This window comes from Chiroxiphia lanceolata, chromosome 7 (assembly GCF_009829145.1).
Source record: "Chiroxiphia lanceolata isolate bChiLan1 chromosome 7, bChiLan1.pri, whole genome shotgun sequence".
In the NCBI taxonomy this organism is placed as follows: domain Eukaryota; kingdom Metazoa; phylum Chordata; class Aves; order Passeriformes; family Pipridae; genus Chiroxiphia; species Chiroxiphia lanceolata.
Window position 1 is genome coordinate 14,674,350 of NC_045643.1, and position 27,352 is coordinate 14,701,701.

At 36.1% G+C, this 27,352-nt stretch overlaps 1 protein-coding gene across 8 annotated transcripts in view; it reads left to right on the forward strand.

The window, feature by feature from the left end:
* Positions 1 to 27,352, forward strand: part of PDE1A (phosphodiesterase 1A) — a 203,194-nt gene that overhangs the window by 93,175 nt on the left and 82,667 nt on the right. The window contains exon 1 of one of the 8 annotated variants that reach the window (XM_032693800.1): positions 19,574 to 19,596. The exons of the other annotated variants lie outside the window; for them this stretch is intronic. Coding sequence (XP_032549691.1) covers positions 19,589 to 19,596 — 8 coding nt within the window. The 5' untranslated portion in view covers positions 19,574 to 19,588. Of the gene's footprint in view, positions 1 to 19,573; positions 19,597 to 27,352 lie in introns of those variants that run through there. 8 annotated transcript variants of the gene reach the window in all.

Below are 27,352 nucleotides of genomic sequence, written 5' to 3' on the forward strand. Positions count from 1 at the left end.
TTTGTGGTAAAGAATAATCCATATCAATAACTTTTGAGTTTTAATAATAAATAGAGTAAATAATAATAAAATATAGAAACGGCATGGGTATAGAATCTGTTGACACCTTTTCAATTTGTGTCTGTAGAAAAGGTACCACATCATAATAACATATGAAGAGGAAGCAACTTACTCAGTAAACAAGAAAAAAATTATATGCCTGTGGGCAGCCTGGAAAGTAGCAGATTTTAGCTGCTTAGAAGTTTTTTTTTTTCAAAAAAGGGTGTTTTCTCCCTTTATTTGTAGAGGCCTTCAAGTGTCTCCAAATTATTATCATCTTTATAAATTATGTAGGGAATAAGCAGATGTATAGGGAATTTTGAGGTGTTTATGTTGAATTGCACACTGCAATTACGCTGCATATACATTATATTTAATTTTTGCTAGTGATAACTTAATTGTAAATTAATGTAGCATATTAATTTAATGAATGACAATTTATTCCTGTGGTGTAGGAGGAAGGTGGGCAAGGAAGAGAAGATGCAGTTGTCCTTTGCTTCTTGCTCTATGAAGAGGCTGGAATATAAAAACACAGTGTCACAAGAAGACCCTGAGATCAGTCTGTTTCTTGATTGCCCCTTGCCCTAATGGCAAAGTTTGCTGCAACTTCTGCAAAGCTACACATAGTTCATAGTCATGACCATCCTGTTAGTGAGGTTGCTAAAGGAATTTTCTGCCTATGTGCTTCCTTCTACTTCTTCCTCTGTGGTTTTAATGGCTTACACTGATGGGTAAATGGCCCAAAATATTACATAGTTTTGCTGATTTAAAGAATCAATATTTTTTTAAAAATGGCAGTACCTTAGAAGAGCTGACTTATAAATGCCGTTGAGAAAGGTTGGTGTAAAAAAGCAATAATAAAAAATTGGACTTCAGTAGGAGTACTGAGAGGACAGGAGCGTGTGCTCCTACCCTGATGAGAAGCTATGAAAAGGGAATTTGATCAAAACAATAAGGGAAGACATTTTTGAGAAGTATCCAGAACGTTATGAAGCACGTGAAAAGTTCTTAGAAATTCAGGCTAATAAAATACACTGGTTTTGACAGCTATGACACTTCTAGAAGATAGTGGAAAGAAAGATAAAATGTAAAGCAATATATAAAAAAAATGGACAGCAGGTGGTATTTTGTTAATTAAGAAGGCAGGAGAGACAGTAGGGGGAAAAACAGGGAGAATCCAGTTTTCAGATAGATGGTACACATTTATTCAATAGAAAGATTGAAAGGAGGCAGAACCAAGCATGTTAGAAATGCAAAAGAAAAGGAAGTGTCTTACAGTTGCTTTTGTAACTTAAAACTGTTCAGATATGTTTGAACAGCCTTGCATATGTTAGTATTCAATGCATTAATCATACCAGAAGAAAGTGAATAAGTACATTTTAGAAATTTTAGCGAGAACAACCTTAATTAAATGAATTAAATGAATTGGTACTGTGTTATAGCATAGTATGGTTTATGACAGAGGTAGCTTGGCCATAACCAGATTGAGATGGGAAATTAGAAGAATGTTTATGTCCATGCCAGTAATGCTAGATTACTAGATCCCCCACCTGTAATGGGGGAAATCCTTACTGGTTTTAAGAACAGACTTATGAAAAGGACCATTTGTTCTGGGGCTTTCAATAGCGGAAACCAAAAGGTTTTGATGGACAGGAATGATTGCTGCTTTTTTTTTTTTTTTTTTTTGTGGATTTTGGTCTACTAAACTTCCTGACTTAAGACAGTTCATTAATGAAGGCATGTTTGTTTATTTAGGTGAAATGCATTTTGTTTTATATGGGAACAGACTATAAGAAAACCAGTATTGCCTACGTATCTTAAGCCTTTTCTAACAACTGTCCCTTTACTTTGTTCCTACTTAATCAAGAACTCCTTTAACACCAACTTGTTTAACACTAACTTTGATTGTAGCCATCTGAAGAGGAAACATTAAAGTGAGAATTGATGTGCATTCAGAGATCAACAGTATCATCCACAAGGATTATTTTAGTTTAATTCCATAAGGAATAAAAGTGTCATTTGCATGGTTTGGAAGAACAATCTCAGGAAAGTCAGGTTATGCCTCAACTGGGAGCAGAAGGAGGCAGTGTTTCAGACAGAAGCAGATGAGCAGCAGCAGATGATGTGTAGCTGGTTGCTTTTCAGAAGAGTTAAGAAGGAAAGAGTGTAACTTCTGTTGTCCCTGAAGAAGCAGGAGTGATGAGCAGTAACCACACAGCTGTTACCTGGCTTTGTGGTAGTACTGCTTCAAAAGGAGAGAGCAATGAAGAAGGTACCAGAGAAATTTCAAAAGCAGACAGTGACTCTCTTGGACATCCTGGAAAACAAGAAGGTCAAGAGACAGCAAAGAAACTGAATTTGAGATCTGAGGCTGAATGAATTTTTTCCCTGGTGAGGAAATTTTTTTTCTTCTACCTTTCTCTGAAAAGTCAAGAATGAAAGTATAGTTTATTCTGGAGTGTAGTTAAATTATTCTGGAGGCAGATCGAAGAAGTAAATAGGAGAATGAGAACAGAGTATGTCAGGAAGACATGACATTTAAAAGATTTCTTTTTTTTTTTTTTTTTTCCTGTTGTAGACTTAGTATTTCAGTACATTCTGTGTTTATTATGTTTTGGCTCACCCTTAAGGACCTATTGGATAATGTAATTTCAAATAGTTTTCCAAACCAAGGGAGAACAGTAAAAAACAATCCAAAAAAATATTCTGTTTATTACTGGATACTATGGGAATCTCAACTTCTGAAAAGTTTAATTTTCCATTAAACAAGCTTACACTTGCAAGCATTCATTTTAATTCTTCAAAAATTCTCCTTTTATGTACATTTGAATGCACATAATAGAAAAAAGTGATAGAAACTGTCTACCCACGTAAGAATAATAATTATATGATTTACTTTTCAAATTAATCTGAAGGTGAAAACAGGAATTGGCAAGACATTAAAAAGAATTTATATTTTAAATATTTCAAACTTTCTGACATGACTGTGCTTCCTTATGAGACAATAATGACAAAATCATGAAGAAACAGCAAAACCGAAATAAGGACTGAGAAATAGTTTCCATAAAATTTTGAAACTATTATACCAAATTATTTTCTGAGTTATCCACTCAAGAATCATTTTAAAGTTGTTTTAAAAATGTGAATTTGGGTCACCTTTATAGACAACTGTGTAGGCTGCATTGGCATAAACTTGTGATTTTCTTAACTCAGCTACTAGTGTGCAAAAATGAATTTGTTGGTACGTTCTCTGATAAGAACTTAGTTGGCCATTGCAACACTACATTTAAATTGGTACCACTTGACTTTATATTCTTTTTTGTCAATCTGTTTTTATTCAGACAGTGGAAACCTGAAATTCAGCAGGAAAGAGGGGTGAATACAAAGGGCTTCATGAATAATACAGGATCATTTAGAAATAATTACTTGACTAATACAAGCAGTTCAGTTATGTTACCCTTAATTAACATCTTAACTAGTATACATAAATTTGTAGCTACATGTTAATAAAATCTTGGCTTTTCATTTATGTATTGTGATCTCAGGGTAAAATTAGCCTATCCAATATAAAACTAACCAGACAAATGTAGATTTTCTTCTTGTATCAAACATAACTCACTTTCATCTTCCCTGTATGTTTCTGCAAGGCATTATGTTGTGTTGTGGAGACTTAAGAAAATTTTTATTTTTAACAAGATATGTGCATGGAAATTTAGAAAAAGAAATATTTTCCATTGCTTCATCCTTAAGCTTTGAAATTATGACTATAATACTAGGAGACATAAACCAGGAATGTTGGATGAGCAAGCAAAGAAATTGAAAATCATGGAAATATGATTTATTGATGAAATATTTGTAAAAATTTTATCCATAGTAAATTACTATAAGAGGTGCATTCTGAGCATGGATATTTCTAAATCATTATGCTATTATATATTATTATGCTTTACCATAATAAGAGTAAATCCAACATTGTCTGTTACTAGTTTTTGTGCTGTTACTGCTTAGTAAGGTTGGTCCAGACTGAGACCCTTTTATGCTAAGTGGTGTACTGATAGAGACTGTTAGTGCACTTTGATAATAGATTAATAAAAAGGGAAAAATATTAGTAATGTCATCAGAAGGTGAAGATAACTCAGGGGGATGGCTATGGATGGATGTTCAGTGAGTTAAGGAGAGGGAAAGTCAGGCATGTAGCTGATGCTGAAAGTGAAGATCAGTTTATAGTTACAAATTGAGGAGGAGTCAAGGCTTGCTGGCTTTAAATTGAGGTGATAACTGCATACTGGTAGTGGGAGGGGAAGAGACCTGGGTTTTGGGAAAGTGAAGAAATAGCTGGTGATTTTGAGTCAGAGGGGACATAGAAAAGGGGACAAGTCAGATGATGGGGCACGGAGTAAGCAAGTTAGGGTACGTTTACATTGTGAATTAAGTCTGAAAAATCTCATCCCCTTACCTCCACAAACCTTGCAATGGAGACATGGTTTCTCCAGTGCTGTGTGTGCCCACTGCTGCCTTGGGAGCCACTGAGGTGCCCCACAAGCTTGCACCAAGGCAGGGCTTGGGATGACTGGATGGTAACTTCTGCGACTGTCAAAAAGGTTTTGAGCGTTGCTACTTCCATTCCAAGGTCTCTCCCTGCTACCTCAAATTTCTGTACTTCATCTATACCTTTTTTCCAAGTCAGAAGTCTCTTCATAATTCATAATCTTTAATGTGGCTGATGGTTATTTTCCTCTTTAATGTAAAGAGTTTTGTGAAAGCACCCTTTCAGAGAGATTTGTGTATCCCATCCTCACACATTATTTACACTCATGCTGTTATCTGGCCCTTTTGCTCTAGATGGATGCTCAGAGCTGCAGATGAAGATTCAGATTTTTAAATAAAGGATATCAGTGTCAGAATTGAACTTGGTGTTGATTGTGGTGAATATGTAAATATATACACCCATACAAAACTGAGTGACTTTAGTGGCAGAGGAACACACAGAAGCTGGATAGGAATTTTTGGAATTGAGAAAGGGAGGATGATGAGAAACTTTACAGAAATAATGTGAAGCAAAAAAAAAAGAAGACAGAAAAGGAAAAGAGGAAAATAAATAAGTTAAAGCAAAATTAAAAGAGGAAGAGAATGGGTAACAGACTGAGTAATGTGGAAATGTAAAGATAAGCAGGTGGTGAGCTGACAAAGAAATTAATGAGAATATGGTCATTTGCAGTTTTACGTGCTTACTTATCCCTTAATACACTAAAACATGAAGTAATTGTGGCAATTACTTCATGTTATCTGTAGGTAGACTACAGATAGTGACACCAGTGAAGTATATTAAATATTTAATGTTGGCCTGATGGTCTTCTTGGGACACTGTTGGTGTGCTGTTTTGTACTACTCCCAAGCAAACTTTTACAAGGTTAATGATGAATTCAATAAACATTACAAGATCAGTTGTTGAGTCATTTTCCAACTGGCATGAGTGAGCTTTGTTGTATTTCTCATTGTTAGAAATGCCTGACTATTTAAGGTACTTTAAGGGATCTGAAAAATCCACTCATGAAGCAGATTCTGCTGGGGTTGTGGGTTTTTTCAGTTTACAAAAATTAAGTAAAGCAGTTTACTGATCACCAGAAATACAGCTTTCATCCAGACCTTCATCTGGTATTTGAAATGTTGCCCAACACAGAGAAATTAAGTCTAGTTCTGAACTTAGGTGGCAATTAGGGACATGATTTAGTGGGACTTGGTAGTGTTAGGTTTGCAGTTAGACTCGATGATCTTAAAGGTCTTTTCCAACCCAAATGATTATTTGATTCTATGATTCTATTCTTGTGTTTGGCCATTCTGCATGTTGAAGCTCAAAGGTTTCCAGTCCAGGTTCAGACCTTAAAGAGTGTTGCACTTGCCATGTCATGGTGATTTTTATAGACTTTATAGGTAAATGTTTGTTTGATTAGTTTGATTTCCTGGTGGCACCAACCGTGAAGCAGTTTGTGCTGAGCTAATCTGCCTTAAATTATTAACTCCTTAACTCTAGAAAATCTAGCTTTCACCACCAGAATAACAGGTCCTGTTAACATCTCATCTGCAAACTAGTAATGTTTTCTTGCAGCTTTGGATAGACACAGACTAGAACTTTTGTGTTATGTAAAACAGGTAAAATGCATTGGTGTAGAACTAATGTGTTGCACTAACCTTCTCTATTGATAATGGTCAATTACAGGTAATTGTTTAAACATTGTTGTGAACTGAATTAATAGCTTAATGCTGGAGAAAGGATTTCGGTATTATGTTTCATAGAAATTAAAATTAAATTAATATTGTAACAGAATAACCATGACGTTGTTTCTAAATAATTAACAGTATTTTGCTGTTCTTTTGAATAGAAACAAATTACTGAGTTCCTATAAGAGTGCATATAGATTTTAAACAATTTTCAGCAAGACTGATCTAGCCAGAATGATTGCCCCTTCAGGGCCTAAATTAAAATGTACTGTTGTGTTACCAGGTCTCCCTTTTTACATTCCATCCTCTTGGAATGTGAAAAACAGCTTTAATGATTCTATTACCTGATGTAAAACCAGACTGTGTAAAGGTTTTCTTAGGAATCCTGAGATCTGTGCCTTGGCACACTCTAAATTCCATTCTGCTCCCGACTGCTTCCACGTCCTGACTCAGCTTCTCTGCATATTCTCCCAATATCTGTGCACTACAATGAGACATGCTGTAAAAACATACCCTGTTTGAAAAGTTAATTTCCTAAGTTTATGGAGGAATAGCTTCTCATCAACTTCTCAGTAAGAACTTTTTCATAGTGTACCTCTCTGACTTTCAGTCATCTCTTTGCCTGAGAAAACTAATCTAGTTCTTTAATAATCTGCACTGGGCGCAAGGCAGCCCTGGATGAATGCACAGATTGGGGGATGAGAGGCTGGAGAGCAGCCCCATGAAAAGGGACCTGGGGGTCCTGGTCAATGGCAAGTTGAGCATTAGTCAGCAGTGCCCTGGCAGCCAGGAGGGCCAACCATGTCCTGAGTGGCATCAGGCAAAGCATCACCAGTGGGCTGAGAGAGCGGATTGTCCCACTCTGCTCTGGGACTACCTCACCTTGAATATTGTGGCAGTTTTGGGCACCATAATATAGGAAAGATATTAAGCTGTTAGACAGTGTCCAAAGGAGGGCACTTGGTCTGTTCAACCTGAAGGAGGCTGAGGGGAGACCTCATTGCAGTTACAACTTCCTCGTGAGGGGAAGAGGAGGGGCAGGCACTGATCTTTTCTCTGTGGTGACCAGAGACAGGACCTGAGGGAATGGCCTGAAGTTGTGTCAGGGGAGGTTTAGGTTGGATATTAGAAAGAGGTTCTTCACCCAGGGGGTAGTTGGGCACTGGAACAGGTTCTCCAGGGAAGTGGTCACAGCACCAAGCCTTTCTGAGTTCAAGAGGTGTTTGCACAATGCTTTCAGGCATATGGAGTGATTTTTGGAGTTGTCCTGTGCAGAATCAGGAGTTAGACATGATGATCCTTGTGGGTCCCTTCCAACTCAGGTTATTCTATGATTCCATTCTATGAATTTTGCCCTCCAGGTGGTGTTTCTTAAATTTCTAGGGTTTATTATTGTTTTCCTTTTCAGTCTGTGGTATATCCACATCTTTGTTCAAACTGTGATTCCTCCAAATAGATGGATTATTCCAGCCACAAATTATTTAGGGCCTAGTTATTGGAAAAATGTCTTATTGTATACAGAAATCTCTTTAAAATCACCTTATCAAGACTTGCATTTTTGTGTTATCATCCATCCTTACTCATGTTATCATTTTCAGTATAGTTTCCACATTGTTTTCTGCATTGCTTCTGTTTTATCAATTGTCTCCATCTTCTTTCTATAACATTTTTCAATTATATGTATTAGATGTTATATTGTGTAGTAAGGTGCATTACTCCAAATGAAATATTTACCTAACCTCCTAGGTGCTTGCAGCTTTATCCATTCTGGTGACTTCCACAATATCTTACCACTGAGCTTTATTTCTTTATATAAGAGAATATGTGAGCTGGTGTCTTATGGTACACAGTTTGAAATGTGCTCCTTCTTTAGCAGTGAAACATTGTTAATTATTTATTCAACCAGACATATCCTCATCTTAGGTAATTCCATCAAAGTTGTATTTACTTTCATTTTTTATGAGAGTGTCTCATTAGGACAACATGAAAGAATTTATTAAAGTCAATATATTCCATAAGCACTTCCTCCTTACACATTAGACCACTTAGTTAAGCAAAGAAAAAAATAAAAACATTTAGACATGATTTGCTTTGGACAAATTCATTTTGGCTGTATTTGATTATTTTTAAACATGTATGCTCTTATGAATGGATTTATTAACTATGAGATTTGTTTCTTTCAGTGAATCTCAAGTAAATGGACAGATATCTTTCCCATGTTCTTCTTTATCTCCTCAAAGATAGGTACTATGTGCCTTTCCTCAGCCCTCTAACAAACCCTCTCTATTAGTTTGTGAAGCTCTAATGACTGAGAGCAAGATTCAGTTAGTTCCTTAAGCATATAACAGTGAAATTCATCAGGCTTTACCTATGTGAGTCCATGCTGGTTTCATTCGTTTTATGCCTCAGCCTCTCTGATTTAATTCCCATTCGTACTGTATTTCTTCTGCTCCTTCCTTTTTCCTTCCTTTTCCTGTGCCTGTAACCTCCAAAGATTTCAACATTTTAAGTAGAATTTTTTTGCACTTTCCTGTCATATTTTTATTATTGTGCATAAAACTGAAATATTGGCCCCTTATCCCTCTCCTTCTGTGAATATTTCTACTTCTTGAAACAATTGTCCTTCCTATATAATTTATGTGCTCTGCCTTATTATTTCACCCAAAAAACCCTCAGAGCTCTTGTCTCATTATCTTTCTGTGCTTTTGGCATTTTCTGTACTTCCTCATCTTGGTAATATTCTGTTAATTTGCTTCGTCTGGTCTCTGTGGTAGTCATTTAATAAAGCTACATCTTCCCAAAGGCTCTGTAGATTTCCAGTCATTTTGCCTGATGCCATTTGTCTGCATATTTATTTATCTCTTCTGAGACTTTAGTAGGACTTAGAATGCTTACTGTGCTGCTGATTGCTTCATGGTTCTGAGGATTGTGTCTGGCAGCGCCATCAGTGACCAAGGGTGAACAGCAGCAAGCGAGAATTGATCACGTGCCCCGGGCAGAAGAACATTTTTGACATCTTGCGCTGACTCCTCCTAGCAGAAGAGTGAGGTGTGAATTTTCTCACCAGCAGGAAACACCTCTCTTAATAGAGGATCTGGGATCTTGGTGGATAGAGGACTTGCAGTGAAACCAGAACACTGTCTGATGTGTGAGTAGGCAGTGGCTGGTCTTATGTGGCTGCTGATCTAAGTGCAGTCTTCACTAGTTAGCTAATTTCCTCACTCCATGCTTCATATTCATCTTGTTTATGAAGCCCATTGTTCCAGGAAATTTCATGTTCAAAACATGCTCTCCTGCTGCTCTCCTGAACTATGGAGGGACTTCCTTGGCAGACATTTCCCAGATTGAGTGGTACATCCGTGCAGCTTTCTTTGGCAGGAATACAGAGTCTGGTTATCAACATCAGGGTGGATGTCCCCCGTGTCAAGATGATTTTATGGGCCAAGACTCACCAGACGCAGACTGAAGAGGAGATAGTGGTGTTGTCCTCGTTTTACTTTCCACCCACTGTGATTTTTCTCCTCTGTAGCATCTGAAATAGCAATGGAAAGACCTGCTTCTGTTATTGTTATCAGTAGATGAATTTAGCAGGCCAATTCAGTTTATCTCCCAGCTTCATTAGATTACTACTACACAGCCATATTCGTATGACCTGAAGACTGTAGCAGTGCCTAACCATACCTTATAGCACCCGTTGCAAATTAGTATGTATTAAAGCTCACCTACTGGGTGGAGAAAGTATATCAGGGCTGCAGTACTGAGTGTAAGCAAAAGGGTAGAGCCAGGTCTCTAGTCAAAAGACTGGGAAGACTACATGGGGGTTTACTGTGTCTCTGCTGTTGAGAATCATCTCCCAGAGGAAGCCCAGTAGCAGTAACTTCTGCTTCATTATAGTGCAGTCAAATAAATTAGTTTAAATAATTGTCAAAGGAGGTTGAAATTAGTGTTTGACTTGGCACTGGAACAACTGCTCACATGGGCAATAAAGCCATGAGTTACCACCTCTCATTTAATGATGGAATGTGACTCCAGCTCAGCTTAGCATGGGCTAACACACCAGATGCAAATTTGTATCTATTGTGCTAGCAAAGAAGCTGTGCATAAATTCAGGAATGAAAGCAAAATTAATTAACCATGCTGAAGATTCTCTAGAGAGGTGTCTTATGAAATTAAGTGAAATACAAACCAATAGACAGACAGTGTGGATTACATACATTAAATTTCTTCATGTTTAGATGTTTAAAAGCACACCTGCTGTTCTACAAGTGTTTGTTTAAAATAAGAAGGGGGGAGGTGTTCATGTATAAAACTCTCCTTATTTTATATAGTGAATATTCATAGAATATAGAGTGACTGGATTAATTGGATTGCTATCATCACTGTCCCAAGATGTTGTGTGGGTCCTGAACAGATCCTTTAATGTATTTTGTAGGCTGCAGCACAGATGTTTGAAACTTCCAAGTGAAGTGGCCTTCTGAGACTGTCAAGTATGCACTTATAGAAACTTGCAAACTGGTTTGGTAAAAGGGATTGATTTCATTATAGCCATATTTTTTCCTGATTATCCTTTGATGGTGTTTCTTTAGTTAAGTAAAAATGTGGAGTTAAGTAAAAATGTGGTCCTGCAAATAATTGTGTCCATTAGTAGTCATTGTAAGTCTAAGGAAATCAAGGAAACTGCAGATAAGAAAGCACTGTACTTGACACTTAGGGTTTCACAGTACTAGTTAATGCACGGTAAATAAACATTTTATCCAACGCCGATTTGGTTTCAACACAGGGTTATTTTTACTTTAATTCTCCTACTAATGGAAAAGAAAACATTAAATACCTGCAGTACATGGAGTGATGATCACATAGCATTTACATAAAAAAGGATCACATTTGTGAGAAGTTAGAATGTAAAGAAAATGTCAGCAACCTGAACGTATTCACAAAATTTTTCTCTTTAAAAGAGCATACAGTCAAAAGTTTGAGTAAGCATGGTATATACAATGGTTGTTGATTCAGTTTGCAAGACAACATTCCTTTAATGCTAATAGTTTAATTTTAAAGCTCTATCACGTAGCTCTACAGAAGCTTTAGTTCAGCTGTTGAGACAGATGCTACATATCTCTCAAAACTGATGCTGCTCTTTGTGAAGATCAATTGAGAAATAGTACACTATTGTTAATGTTGCCTTATCATATACATGTCCCAGTGCTTCAATATCAGATGATATATTGCAGAAGGAATCTGAATATTACAGTTTCACAGTATGCAATAATTTAAAAAAATGAGAAATGGCTTTAGGAATTTTTCACTGCTCCAAGAGCAAAAATCAATTCTTTCAGATCCTCTTTTATGTAGAAATTTACAAGTGAACAAAACAGGCAAATGACAGTTAGAAATGGTTAAATGATTGGATATTAATTTATTTATAAATAAATACTGCTTTGGTTTAATTTATGCAATAATGGGTTTTACAAATAAAAAGGGATTACTCTATTTACCTATCTTAACATCATGCTAGTAGAGTACATATAGTTACTCAGAAAAAAATATCTGCTTTGAATCCAGTAACATTTATTAGATAATTTTTTTTAGGGAGGAAAAAGGTAGAATGATCAGTGATAAAGATTCTACTATACTTTTTGTAAATTATTTTAATGTGTGAATTATTTTAATGTGTAATTATTTTCATTGTATAGACAGCTCTGGTATTCTTTCCTCTGATTTAAGCTTGATTTATCCACTTCTGTAACCTTGCTAGATTGAAATACAAGTCTTTTTAAGTTTTTGCCCCTTAGACATTGTAATCTCTGTACTAGGAACTCTTTAAACAGGCTCTATTTATATATGTTTATACATATATAACTCCAGAAATTTTACTGTAAGGCCTTGGTTCCCTTATATTCATGGCTTTTCTATCCTGTAGTATAGCCAGTTTTCAAAATCTTCCTTGAATTATGAACATCTGGTTGGACTGTGTTGTTCCAATGCTGATCTCACCAGGACCAAACACAGAGGTGTATCACTTCTACATCTACTTAAGATTCTCTTGTTATGTGTCCAAAACTGTACTTTACTTCTTTTAAGTACAATATTCAGATGACTCATGTTTGTCTGGTATCCCTCATGATACTTCTGCAAGATTACATGTGTATATGTATCTTTATCTGTTTATTTGAAAGCTTAACCAAAAAAAAAAGTTATTACATTTATTCACTCAAACAAAATGACTCAATTCAAATGATTTGACCTAATTTAAATTACCTAATCACTGAATCAGAAGGTATTCTGGGCTTGGACTCATAGTATCTTCTTTTTGTATTTTACCACTTAAATTCAGTATCTACTAGGGTAGAAACAAATTCCAGCTTATGGCTCCCATGCTAATGTCTCAGTCACTGGGTTAAATAACTATTTTCGGACTTAGCTCAGTGGTTGTTTCACTACTCAGCAAAGGAGTGACTGAAGATTCACTTTGTGATTATATTATGGCATGACAATTAGGATACTTCCATAATAGAGACCCCTTCCATATATCAGACAGAGGGAGGATTTGAACAACTGCAGACTTTAATGATCAAGTGTGATTTAAACTGCATTGATTGTTCTAAGTACTTTATGAAATCTTCTGTCATTTCAATTATGTGAATTTTCTATCAGATTGTAGTAATTAAAATTGCAATTAAAAATAATTTATTAATTAAAAGCAGATACTTATCAACAAATAATTCCTACTGAGCATGGTTCTAATAACACCAAGGTAGTGGGTTTGATTTCCTTGTGGGCCATTCACTTAAGAGATGGATTTGATGATCCTTGTGGGGTCCCTTCCAACTAGGAATATTCTGTGGTTCTGTGACTTTATTATCCAGCCTTCTAACACCATGTGACAATCAACACCAATTTGAAAAACGCACCCAGTGATTTTGGACTCTCTTATGTAGTTTCTTGGTGCCTACCTTGGTACCCTCCAAAGGATCTCCAAAGGTTTTTTGCAATACTCATCAGATTTGGAAGGCAACAGAGAGATTTTACACTTCACACCACATGGATCCTGTCTCTCTGAAGTTCCCTGCAAGAGACATTCTTAATTTCCTGCTTACAGGGATCCTTCTATCTGGACTTCAGCTCTTGAAGTGGGATACCTCAAAACTCCATAAGGTTTCACCACAAAGACCATGAAAGATATATTTATTTCTCCTATTGCTCAGTCTGTTACTGATCTGGTTTCCTCAGAAAAGAATTTTCAGGAGGAGGTATAGCAGATGTCAGTATATTTGTCAGCACCAGCTGAACCAGCCATCTTTTATCCTAGATGATTAAAAATCCTTCCAAAAATCTTATGAGAAAAGTTGCTTGACATCTATGTGGAAGCTCTCCAGGAAAATCCTTACAGTGTTGGATGTATTGCACACAGCTGTGCCTAGATGAATAGCTTTACCCACCAGTGAAGAATTCTTTCTTGGACATGGTAAAATTCCGTTCGCAAGCAAACGGATTCTTTACCACCAATCTCCAAGAGGGCAGCTTGTCATTAGTGTGGGCCTTCATGTGAGTAGCTCTTTATTTGTCCTCTACTGGACTTTCTGGTAGAAGAAGCAGTGAGCAAAAATTCTAAACAAGAAGTAGTTTTAATTTCTTCCATATGTAAAAGTCCAAATGTAATTGTTCTGTAAGCTCCAACACCCAAACACCCTTCACAGATTAATTTCATGAGGGCCCGAGGGAGTTTCAAGTCCTTTAATAATGATGCTCAGCTTGTGAACAGAACATCACTGAAGACACTTTGTGGGGATTCAGTAGATTGTCACATCCATTGCAACACGTGTCAGGCATTCTTCAGCATTTGGGGGAGTTCTTTGAGGACTACAGTTTTGCTGCAGAAAAAATATGAACCTTTACAATTTAAAGATTCCAGTGTAATGGTAAGGATATTAAAAGTCAGATCTTCATCATTAAGTGGCAGTTGGGAACACAATATCACAAATATTAAGGAGGCTCTGCATTTGTCCTTGCAAGAGAAATGCTTCAGTCCCTTAGTCATCTTGTGGCCCTTTACTGGACTCGTGGAGCAGTCTTACTCCATTGGTGTGGAAAGTCCAAGCACCTACTCAGCTTAGTAACACAGGCACCAATTCCTGTGGACTATATTCCAGTATGTCAGCTATAGATATTAGCTATTCATATCAATGATATGAATCCATAAGAAATGCTTCTGACAAAGTAATAAAAAGCTTTTACAAGGACTACCATTCTACCAATTTCATTAAAATTTTTTGAAAATCCAGAATGTTCCAGTATTGCCAAACCTGAAATCTGACCAGACAGACCCAAATTGCATCAAGAAATACCATGTGTGCAACATCATGTCCAAATAGCAACATGTTTTGTTTGACATATGTTTTTAAAAAGTATGCAAACAATGTTTCATGGTAAATAAAACTGTCTTTGATCCCAAATTTCTCTCTGACATTATGAAGCAGATTACTGCAGCTTCAAAATTATAGATTTAATTTTTTTAGCTCTAGCTAGATAAACCTGCTGTCAACTGTAGGAAGAGGGATTTGTGGTTTTGTTTGTTTATTTGTTTTTAATTTGTTCAATGTTCAAGATGTAAATTAAGGCTAGGCAAAATTCTGACAGTCTTTCTTTTCTCCAAAGTGGTCATTAAACTTGACTACTGACTTGCAGTTTTAGCAACAAGAGGTTTGCCTCCTTGAAATCTTATAACAGAGGTCTATTTTGTGTAATTTAAAATTTGTCAATGAAGTTTTGATATTTAAGACTTTAATTTAAAAGTGTTCCTAATTTGAGCAGAAACCAACAAAATCATAGATATTGGAAAGTAAAGTTACCTTTTAGGATAAGAAAAAGTTATAAATCTGCAAGATAAAAGTTAAAAGCCATTGTTAGGAATTCATAAATCAGGTTTAGAAATGTGCACTTCATTTTGTGTAAAATGCACTTACTAATTTTTAGGAGTTCTTTCCATTTTCTACTTAGAGAATATTTGGCTTATTTCAGACATTTTGGTACTATATTTCTACTGAGCTGTGTGAATATGAGATTTTCAAAGGTGCAAAGGAAAAGTGTTCCTTAAGGATTTTGAAAATGTTTCTTTAAAATTGTTTGTATAACAATGAATTTCAAGAAAAATTGAAAAATGTTTCAGTATCTAATACTGGCATCAGATACAAGATGTGAAGAGGAAGATATGAGAGAGCCAATAAGCTTTCGGAATGAAAACCTGGAAGACATAGGAACTCTGAGGTTTTAAAATTTTTTCTTAATCTTGACAGATCCCCTGGAGGCAAGTAAAGAAATGTTCATAGGCATAGCACTCTTTGTATATATTTGATTATAAACACGTGGATAGCCATAAGGTAGGACATTATCAAGGTATAGAAGTGGTACCCTGTTGACCATGAGTGAAAAGAATGATCCTACAGAAAATTAAATATAGATCAGTAACTATGTTCATATAAAGGAGTTACTTGCTGAGCCCTCATCTGATCCTGGAGACCTCTAGGATTATCTCTGTTAGAGTCATACTCTAGGAACAGCAGAGGAAGCTGACTGGTGATTTCTGTGAGGACCTTCTGGCTATTGAATATATTTCACATTTCGTTCCAAAATAAACCTCTACTGCCTACCCCTCAGTAACTCCTACAGAAATTTGTGTCCCTGGCAGTAAATAAAAGTGGGAAAAGTAGCTTTACAAAGAAACTGTAAAGACATTGAGAACATGTTCAGAACTTGAAATTTATATACATATATATATTATGGAGAATCATAGATTATTTTTATCACTGCATTTTAATTTAAAATGTGTCAAGTCATAATTAAAATAAGTAATCTCTCTCTGGAGTTACGTATAGAATTGGCTAGGAATGTCTGTAGTCTTTCTTTTCAGACCTTTTGTTCTTTTTAACAACTCTCAACACAAATAAATAACATCCCTTTTTATTGCCCTTTTGGAGATGGGCATCTCAAAACACTTCAGTTTTTTAAGCTGGAGTCCCAGTATGGAAATCTTTGACAGTATCTGACCTTGGGTAAAGTGATTTTTTGAAAGGGTAAGTGAAAATGTAAATGTATAAAAATAGTTTCTTATATGCAAAGTAGTATAAATTTATCTTTTCCTGGAAAATTTTTTATCCATGAGTTTTAAGTGCTGCATAGATATAAGTAAGGTGCTTCTTTTTCAATACCTATGAAACGTTATGCAAAGTACAGTAATTTCTGGTGTGATAAACTGATTGACGTGGACAGGGAAACTTAGTCTCATTTAAAGAGTATACAAGCTATTGTTTCTATTCTGCTTTAGAGATGAGATACTCTGTCTCCTAATCAAAATATTCAGCAATAAAAATTTAGCAAGCTGGAGACCGTTTATAGAAACAAGCCGCTAATGTGAATATGAGCTGGAATAGCACAGGAAAACAAGTTGTAATAAAATAGTGTTTCAAGGGAAATGAAAAATATCTTAACTTTAAACAAATTTATATCCTTTGAATGCCATTTCTTGAATGGGAAGTCATAATCTGCTAACATAATGGTGCCCCATCTGCAGGCTTAATAGGAGCCAAATACTGTGGCTGTGCTGTGTTCAGTGCTAATGCAGCTCACTGCTAGGTGGGGGGGAATGAGTATTTCAGAAGGAGAATAAACTTTTACATGCAGACAGGCCTCTGGGCAATAATACAATTCAAGTGGGAAATAAAGACAATAAAGTTATAAATGTAGTAGAAGTAATAGAAATTGCAAAATGCAGTTGGGTGAAAGTTTCCTGAAACTTTGTACTTTGGTTATAAAGACCTGTTTCCTTCATTTGTAACCTGGGCAAACCAGGCTAGATAGTTTTCCCAGGCTAATACTTTTTTTTTTTTAAGTATTTTCACTTATTTTAGGCAGAAAAGTAAAGCTATTTCTAAAGCTAGGCAAAATTATGTTTTCCATGTGAACCAAATCCTAGTGATTTTACTGTAAAATAGTTCTCAGGTTCCCTGGTACTTGAAATGTGACAGAGAGATCATTTTGTCATCTGCATTGTATCTTTTACTGGCTTCATGAAGTTTTATCTCAAATTTATCTCAAATTTTTGTTCTAATAGACTGCGTTTTTAGCTTGCTAGCATTGTTAAGCACAGTCCCCAGGGGATTCTGTCCAGCACAGAGAGGGACTCTGTCTTCACAGCTCCTCTCTGCCAGCTGGGTTGGGTTTGAAATTCCAAAGCAGCTATGCTAGGGGACTTTCCAAGATAGTCACATTGTTCTCCAGGGTGCTTTTGTTAGCGATTTGTCTATGAGATTCCTGGTTCCTGCAGACCTGAAGCTCAGGGCAAAAATTCAACATTGTCAAAAGAATTAGAGCTACACCTGCTGCAAGAAGCTGAGTAAGAATCTGCTTGGTAAAGCACATCAAAAGTCCTCATATATTCTGGGCTTTATTTACATGCATATGAAAAAAAAATAAAGAGAAAAACATCTTAATTTTGATGCCAGCACAATTTCAGCATGTATTCAGATTGCTTTCTCCCTGACAGCTCCATGTACAATATAGTGCAGTTAGTCCAGAAAGCAGAAAGTTGAAATGCTGGCCCATTTTTTGAGCCAAGTTTTTCTCTTTTGATACCTTACAACTGAACTCCTGCCATGCACAGCTTTCATAAAACACCAGTTACCTGTTTATTTTTGCTGCAGAAGCAAACATTCCTCCTTTTTTTTTTTTTTTTTTTTCCCTAAAACCTTTGTAGAAATAGAACAAAGTGAAACATAAACCAGTGCTATTAAATATTTCCACAATCTGTTCTGGTCATGCCAAAAAGGTATTAAAAATTTGCTGTTAAAGAGAAGGAAAAAAAAGAACATAAAATATACCCAGGGACTTCTGCTAAACAATGAAAATATCATGCATTCTCAGGGAATATATGAATCAGAAAAATGAGAAGAAATACTTGATTCTGTTTTTAGTATTAGTTTTAGTTATGCTTCTCTCTGTATGAGTTCATAAAGTTCTTTCTTCTTTCTCAGTAGTTACTGCAAGGAAAACCTCTAAAGTCTGTTTTACTATGCGAACCCAGTACTGCCTTCAGAGGAACAAGAGAGCACAAACAGTGTCTTTGCTTGGCAAAGTCACTATCCTACCCCCACTTCACTTGGTAATTTTTGGTATGATGTGACCATCTGAGTTTTCTCAGATGAGAAGGTTTATAGCATGCAGGGAGCAAAAAGCTCATGGGAAAATTCCTTTTGTAACCTTTTCTCTGTTATTTTTCTTGACTGTTAGTCTTCCATTCTCATCTGTGTAAAATATGTCTGCCATAATATATAAACTCCTTATTATTTAGTTGCTGTGAAAGTAGAGTACAATTATTCATAAAATTGATTCAGTACAGTTTCTGTTTAATGAAAAAGGGGAACTTGGATTTCTTTAAAAAATCTAATAGAAAAGGAATATGTTCTTATGACATTTTAGCCTTGTATTCCAGGAATTAATTTCCATCTGACACAGAACTCATGATCAGCCCTCAGTTTGTTTAGATCATATTACTTTTTGATATATATATAAAATATTTAATTTTCCTTCTTTCCAGTGAAGTATTCTTAAACCACATTCTATAAAAAGGGTTTGATTGACTGATGTATCTAATTCTGTGAAACTGCATATTATAGAGAAATCACAAAGCTTTTGAAGCCTCGGCTGTTCCTCAGCATCTTTATATTTTGTTTATTATTCAGATTTGAGTGTGCCCAGGGTCCCCTGGGATTCTGATATATTCTGAAAAAGGAGAGAAAAACATTCATTTTGTGAGTTCAAAGTAGCACTTCAGTAGAATTATAGTTTCATTTAAAGCTGCTGATTGCTCAGTACTCAAAAAATAGTGAATGAACAGGTGTGGAGTGTGGGCTTTGCTATCTCTAAGTGTTACCATGTCTGGACTAAGGTTGTGACCTAAGAATTGATTATCCTGAAAACATGCCTGAAACTCTCTTCTTTACTTCTTATTCTGCATTAAACATGGGTGTTTATGTTCAGTTGTTGATTTGTTATTGAGGTTTTCAAGTGTTGATTGTGTCTTCAGATACGCTTTTAGAAATAATATCAGTCACAGCATTATGAACAACATTATGACAATTTTAAAAGTAGATATTTTTTGAGTTAATGTTTTCTGAAGATTTTAATTCCACTACCTTTCTTCTTTTTATGTTTAAGCTAATATTTGCTCATGAAGGGTGCAAGATTGCAAATAACTCATATAACATTACCAACTTGCCTCTAGTGCTATGCAACCCTCTTCAAAGAAGTGTGGGCAAGAACTCTGTTTGATCATTAGTGCATGCACAGGTAAGAAAACAGCTGCATGGGAAAGTGTACTAAGTAATGATTTTCCATGCTGGGCCTGTCAGCAGTTTTGAAATTTTCCCAGAATAGACGAGAAAGTTACAAAATGGATAAAGAAGCAGATTTACTTGTAGATTTGCCTGTACTTCAAAACACCCTCTCCTCCTGCCACTGGGTTCAGATGGTTCAGATACTAAAAAAGACTTCTTATAGGAAAATTTGTACGACAGCCTCCTTCTGCTGTTTCTTACATAATTTATATAAACTTCGCTGTAAGTGTCCCTTTGATCACATTGATTTTAATGAGCTTTCTGTCCATATTTTAAGTCTTATTGCTCTGCTTAAAGTTTTTTATGTTCTGTTAATATTAGTGGTTTTTTCCTTACAGTTTATCTATCTATCGATTTCTCTTTTGCCACAACTTTGTCAATCTACTATATTTCTTAGTGTTACCTTTTATTTTCCTGGCAGAAATGGCTTAGTAGCTAGTCTAAACTACAGCACACACAGAGGCAGTCCTGCATGTGAGCACATCTCAGGACTCTAATGTTTAGTTAAACAATCTTTATACAAATATAGGTACGGAAAAGAAACATGTCAAGACTAGCATTAAAAACATTCACTGGCAAGTTTTCCTCTACTGAGATCACAAAGATTACTCAGCTAATGCACTGTTTTCTCATTCTGACGTTAGGTATGACCTTGTGCAAAGGCCTCTTCAAAGTGTTGTGTTTCCTTTCAAGATACAGTATCTGACTGTATCTAAACTTATTGGCATCTCCTCTCTGAGTCCTTGTGTAAAGAAGAACTGAACAAAAAAACTACAGTAATTTGGACCTGTTGCTGGAAGTAAGCAGACTTCTGAGACTATATGCAAGCTTGCTGTAATGGGTAAATGTGAAAATGATGAGGTATCAAACTGGGTGGCCCATAAGCCAGAAACACCTCCCAGTTTCTTAGTGTATTGTTTTGTTGTCATACAAATTTGGAAGGTACATAATTCCCCAAAAGAAAACAACTATTTGGTCGCAACATTCATGGGACCTTCGTTATATGCATACACACGCACACACACACACACACTGAGGATGCCAAGTGAGCTTCTTACCTGTGAGTGAGCTTCTTCCCTGTGACGTAATTAGGGATCATGCTGTGCTTAGAAAAACACAGCCTGTCTGTGTGCTGTTATAGGCATAACTTTGGTAAGAAACAGCCTATTTTATTTATGTTATTCCACGGAGACTGGAATAACACCTTGCAGTGCTATTAAGAGTAAAGTCTCAGGCTACACCTACACCACACCGAGGTCTTCTTGGCTTTTGTTTCCTTCCCCTCCCGGTCACAGCAGGATGCAGCAGTAGCCAAGAGGTGAGTCAGTCTAGGCAGGTGAGCTGGGAAAACTCCGTTCCATTTTGTGTTTACCTGGGTTGCGAAGAGTGCTTTCATTTCCTTCAGGAGTGACTCACCTTGTGTCCACCCTACAGGGTCCCTTCTGAAGCAACTGAAGGGACCCATGTGGATGACAAGAGAATATAGTATTGTCACTGCACTGGATATCACTCATTTTACCCTCATTTGGTGAAATCTGAAATTAAGTCTGTTAGAAACGATAGAGACCAGTTCTATGTAAAACAATTGTGCAAATGTTGGCCCTGATATACCAGATTAATCATTATAGTCAATAATTTTCATAGATGCACTGTATTTTTAATAGTAAAGGCTAGGAAATTATCTCAAGGATTGGTCCCTGTAGATAAGCTTTATCAGTTCTGCATCACTAATTTAACTCCCCTTGTGTATTTACTCATGCCGAGAACTCTGAAATGCCAGTTTGCAGTGAAATTAGGGTCAGAAGTAGGCCTATTACCACTTAAATTCTACTTTCACCCCTGAATGACAGGCTAAGTTTATGTTGTCCTGTGCAGAGAGGTGTACAGAAAAAGAAATCTGGAAGATGACTGCACAGTTCTTGGCCATTCAGGCCATACATGACCCTGTAGTGGCTGTATCACAGAACTGTTGTTCACAGTATAGCCTGTTCCCCTGGTTTCATTCCTGCATGTTTTTTTAGCTGAAGCAAGTTTGCATAGTGTATTGGAAATATAAACAGAGCTCTAAAAGCCACAAGGCTTTCTTAACTACAGAGCCATCAAACCTTCTGCTTCACAAATAAGTATCATGTTTTCCTTGGATTTATTAGCACTTTCTCACTATTACTTTTTCCACCAGTAATACTATTTTAATATGTCAGAGTTAATTACAACAGTTTTAAAAGGTAGAAAATCACCGTATTGCAACAACACTCTACCTCCTAATTGTCCTCAGAATGTAAAGCTCTTTCTTATTAAATAACTTTTTTCCTTTTAAGGAATATATATTCCTGTTATGTGATTTGTTTTTTCTGTAATCCTGTTTCATGATAGTTGCTGAACACTGCTTTAAATATTTTGCCAGCTCAGATTTGTTTCTCAAACAAACAGGAGGTTTTTATAACTCACCCTGAATCAACCACCTAATTTTGGAAAGCAAAACGTTTCCATGTTACAAAGATTAGCCAGTAAATGAATATTAACTTTTGTTTCTTTGTGACATAAATAACAGGCAGAATGACTTTGCTCCAGGCATTTTTTTTTCTCATTTAGGGCATACAAGATAAGCTTGTTTCTTGAAAGTAAACTCAAAGACTTAAATTGGGAAGGTAAGTATCTGCAAAGGCATATCAATGAATTGTGCAGCTTGTTAAAACATTCTGAATTGTGATAATCATGATATTTAATGGCCTATTAGTATGTAGCACACCCCAGCTCACTACAGCTGACTTGGATTTGCTGGTCTGTGCACAGTTACACCTGTGCATTCTTGCTGACATCAGTCAGGTTGACATGGAAGTTAAGCAAGATCAGTAATTGGCACTAAACATAAAATGTTCTGTTTGTAAAGAAAACAATGTGTGCAGAAAGGAATGAGTATCAAGAGGGTTTTAAAAGTTTTGGTGTATTATTAAGAGGAAATATTTAACAGGAGGGTTAAACTTTAAGCTAAAAACATTTTCCCATTGGCTTTATTAGAAATATCTCTTTAGATTTGAAATGAGAAAAAGACACCTATAGACCAACTGTAGTCACCATGACAACTTAAATTCACAAAACACATAATAGTATTATTTGGCAGCATAGTTAGCTTACAAGCTAATACATCAAATCAGCGGAACATAGGCTATCCCACTTCACCTAAAATAAATTTTTTTTCTATCTTAATACAGCAACAAGCTGTAGAGCACAACAGACATGATCTCAGTCTCTGCCCGATGTATTGAATGATTTTTTTGAATTTCATTTGAATAACTAAAACCTATTCATTTGAAGATAGGTCTTTTTTTTGGGGATCTGTGATTGTCTGCAGGGGGGGTGTTATATATTTCTTCACAGAATTATGGAAAACAGAGATGGCAGTGACCTACCGGTGTCAAGTCATGCAAACCTATCTTTTGCCAATACAAAAATATTCCCCTACACTGATTGTTATTGTCTAGTCTAGTTTTAAGAGTTTAAAGCTATGTAGATTCCATTGTTTCCCCTGGGAGCCCAGTTTGTTTCACTGCCAGGAAGCTTTTCTGATACTCAGCCTCAATTTTTCCATGTTTAATTTCAGGCTATTAATATGAGAGTCTCATACTGAATAGCCATTCTACTTTTTGTTTATGATCTTAAAATATTTGCGGATGCTGTGAGTCTAGTCATGTGTGAACCAATCTATATTTAATTATTTTTAACTTTCCTCTTCAATTGAGTATTTAAAACTCCCAGTTATTGCTCTCTTTGAGCAATTTCTACTTTCCACGGCTTTGCTTTCTTATAGGAAAACTTTATTCCATTTTTTCTTATACCAAAGTAGCATGAGAAGTAATGCTTCTCTTTTGTTTCCAAGATGCAGTTAAATATCTCCAAATTATAAGATTCTTTTTAATTACATGCTAGCATGAATATTTGGCCTCCCGAAGTCTATCTTAATAGTGCTCATTTTCATCTCTCTTTTTCCCCTTGAAATGCATATTGAAATATATTCTCTCACATTTTTCCTAGCCTCCAGTGCTATGAAATTATTTTCATAGTGGTGTTTTCTGTGCATTTGCAATACTTTTTAAATCCTCTTTGTTCTCACCTGAGTTGAAATCTGAAAATCCCATTAATGTCATTCCCTTATTAAATAAAAAGTAAAAAAAAAAATTCTAGTCCTGGATATTAGCAAAAATGCAACATCTCATCCTGATGTTTCTCTATTTATGGTTTTCATACCAATTTTCAATCCCAAAACTACCTCCTCTTTGAGCCAATTTGAATTACATTTCCAGGTATTCCAGTGTCTAAATCTTTCTGGAAATCTGGAGATATAATGTCTACTCTACTTAATTAATCTACTTGTTTTAGTATTCCTTCAAGAAGGCACTTGAGATTACTTGGTTCAGTCCTTATAAAAACCAAAAGGTAAATGGTTCACATTTCCGTAATTCCCCAGGTAATCAGTATGTTATTCTCTTAATGCATTTTCTTCATTACTAGGGACATACAAGTTCAAATGACTTGTTGATAGCCATCAGCATTACAATTTACTTCCTTCAGCAATAACATTTACTGTTCACAGGTTTCCAGTTGCTATTAGATATGTATATTGCCAGTACACTGGCAAGCTTTTGGAATTTCTGGTTTTGGTGTTTCTTTTTCTATTTCCTACATGGGCATATTTGGAGCCCTCATTGGTACCTATGAAACTCTTTCCTATGGAAATCTGTTCATGATGATTATTGTGTTTAACAAGAGAGAAAATCTAAACACCTTGCTTTCTGGAAGTGCTTATATTGGAGTGACTTCAATCATCAGCCAAGCTTAGAAGTAGTTGTGAACTTAAGGGAATATTTGGATATATCTGTTTGTATCCTGGCATTTGTAGTAATCAGCTAATTTAAGACCATGCCTTTCCCAGCTACATTTGAACCACCTCAATGCCTAGAAATCGTCTGTAAACCTTCAGAGCACACAGAGAAGTTAATTATCTCAGTACTGGAGTAATTCAAGCAGCTGGTCAGTGGGATTTGTTGTCTGTGTAGTTCTTGGACCTAGTGAGCTTTCACAAATGGACTTAGGGTTTATGCAAATCTCTATCTGATGTATTTGATCACTTCTGATTAGGCATGGATACCTCAGTCAATACTTCCTTGGATGCAGAAGGGGTACCCTCTGGGTAGATTCTTAATTCTTAACCTGATGGAAGTGTGTAGCACGGAGGGACTGCCTCGGTAGGGCACTGACTGTAGCAGTCACCAGAGTGCCTGTATGGACAACGAAGTAATTTCTTCAAGAAGATGGCATCTGAAAAAAGTATAAGGGAACTACTTTGGGACTAAAGGAAGTAGACAAATGAAAGGCAGACTTAAAAGAGCAACTAGATCTTTATGGGAGAGGTGTTCCTGACACACACAAGACAGACAAAGATAAAACCTTCATTTTTTTAAGGGTATCCTAGCTCATTTCTTATAATAGAAAGGAACATACAGTTTTCTGGTAGGAGTACAGTTTGTAGGATAGTGTAGTGAGCTTTATACCCTTCTCTGAAAGCTAAGTGCTAAAAAATCAAAAAACAACCCTCTTAAATGTGTTACACACAGTTCCGTATTCTGTAGATAAAACCTTTTGGTAACTTGCATAGGTGACTGTGGGTTAAAAAGGACTAGTATTTTGCTGTTGTATATAGTGCCAAGAGGGTTTCAAAATGTGAATTATAAATATGTTCAGAATAACTGGGAGCAAGAAACAAAATGAGCAAGAAAGAAAAAAGAGATCATCATGATATTTTATAAATAAATGATAAATGGTTCTTTATGCAACATCATGGTATACTGAGGGATTGCTTGCCAAAGGCCATTGTGGATGCCAGAAGTTTACATGGGTGCAGAAGGAGACTGAAAAACTGCATAAAAGAGTTATACATTTCTAGTCATTTAGAAACCGTCTCTGTGTCAGGGAGTCCTTGATCCCTACATGACCAGAGGCTAGGAGAGTATCCAATATCACTGTATACTATTTATGCTCTTTTTCTCTTCCCTGGACATCTGCTTTTGACCATTTTCGGAACTGCATACTGAGCTAGAGGGACTTTTATTGTGACCCAGTGTAGATGTGCTTATGTTACCAGGAATGGAAATGAAAGTATATGATGTCAGGTTTTGCTGCTGAGTTCATAAATGAATAGTATTTCATTAGAAAGGCTGAGGAAAGGAAAAGAGAAGGAAAGAGACCAATGTTGCTTGAGTTAAGAAAATATGTCTGGTACAACATCTAAAACTCATGAAGACTCAAGGTATTTACCCAGCTGGATACTCATGTGAGCAAAATTTATACATCTTTCTTTAAAGTCTTCAGAAGCTAGTAAGAACCACATGGTGATTTAAGGAGTCCACTGTGATTGATAACTAAAGATTAACCCATACTCTTAGTTATCATTAGCTAAAACATCTTTAACTTCATTCAATTAAGTGGATAAACAGGTATTTCGTATTTTCTTTCTCAAGATTCCAAGCTTGTTCTAGTTATTGTAGCTTATTGTTATGATTTTCCCTCAGTAAAGGTAACTGCAGTGTGAGAAAGGAAAATCTAACAACTGATCTGATAGTCATGAAGAAAAACTTTTTTAATGGCCTTTATTGGCTTGCAGATCATAGAAGTGTAGAAAAATTCAGGTTGCAAGGAACCTCTGGAGGTCTTTTCTACCCTGGCCCCCAAAGCAGGGCCCACTTTGAAGAGATTTTTGCAGGGTATTGTTCAGCTGAGTTTGGAAGAAATGGGTCCACTCTTGGAGTTCAAGGGTGGAGGTAATGTAATTCAGTGTTATTATTTTTAAAAAGTCTATCAATAGCTAAAAATGGCTTTATCCCTGTTTTACAGGGATAATACACATACTTTAGCAGATATGGTGACACGAAACATGCTTATAAAAGAGAATGCATCATGCTTACTGAATTGGGGACATGACATCTGGAAGAAGTGCAGTGGTTCTCTTTCTGGAAAATAATGTAACATTGTGTTGAAAAAGCTTGGCTATTTCTTCTATGATAATGAAAAAAACCACAACTGGGCTAAAGCCATTGCACCATGAAGTGTAAATCAATGAAGTTTAAACACTGCAGTTTTTTAAATAAATCCTCCATAAGTTCAAGTGGTACAAAAAAATTCTGAAAAAATTAAAAATATTCCAAAATCTGCATATAGTTCTCCTATCATATTCTGAATAATTCATTTGAATATTGTGCAGTTACAGCATGGTATTTTTAAAGTTCAGAAAGGGGTGTAAAATAACAATCATCACTGATTTTTATTGGGTAACTCTCAAAATCAAGACATTTGTGTCATTCTACTCGACTCTGTAAATCCTTTTATGTGGGGATCTAGTGAGAGGGCACTGAGGTACAGTTCTGATATGCAAATGGGAAGCAGACAAGTTTTTCTGTTAGGTTCTTGTGCCATGCCACCAGGTCCATTTGTGTGCCAGCATGTGCTTTGCAGTCTGTGGTCAGTAGCTGACAGGGTTCTGTGCTCTGTCTCCCAGGACTCTGCAGAACGTTACCAAGAAAATCCACATGGTATCACTGCTTGAAAAAAATTAGTGGGGGAGGAAACAGGCTGGAAAGAGTGGGTGATTATTGTTTAGTTTAGACAAGAGCAGCTGCAAAATTCATGCAAGTCGTACGAGTAGATAAGCTCGGCTC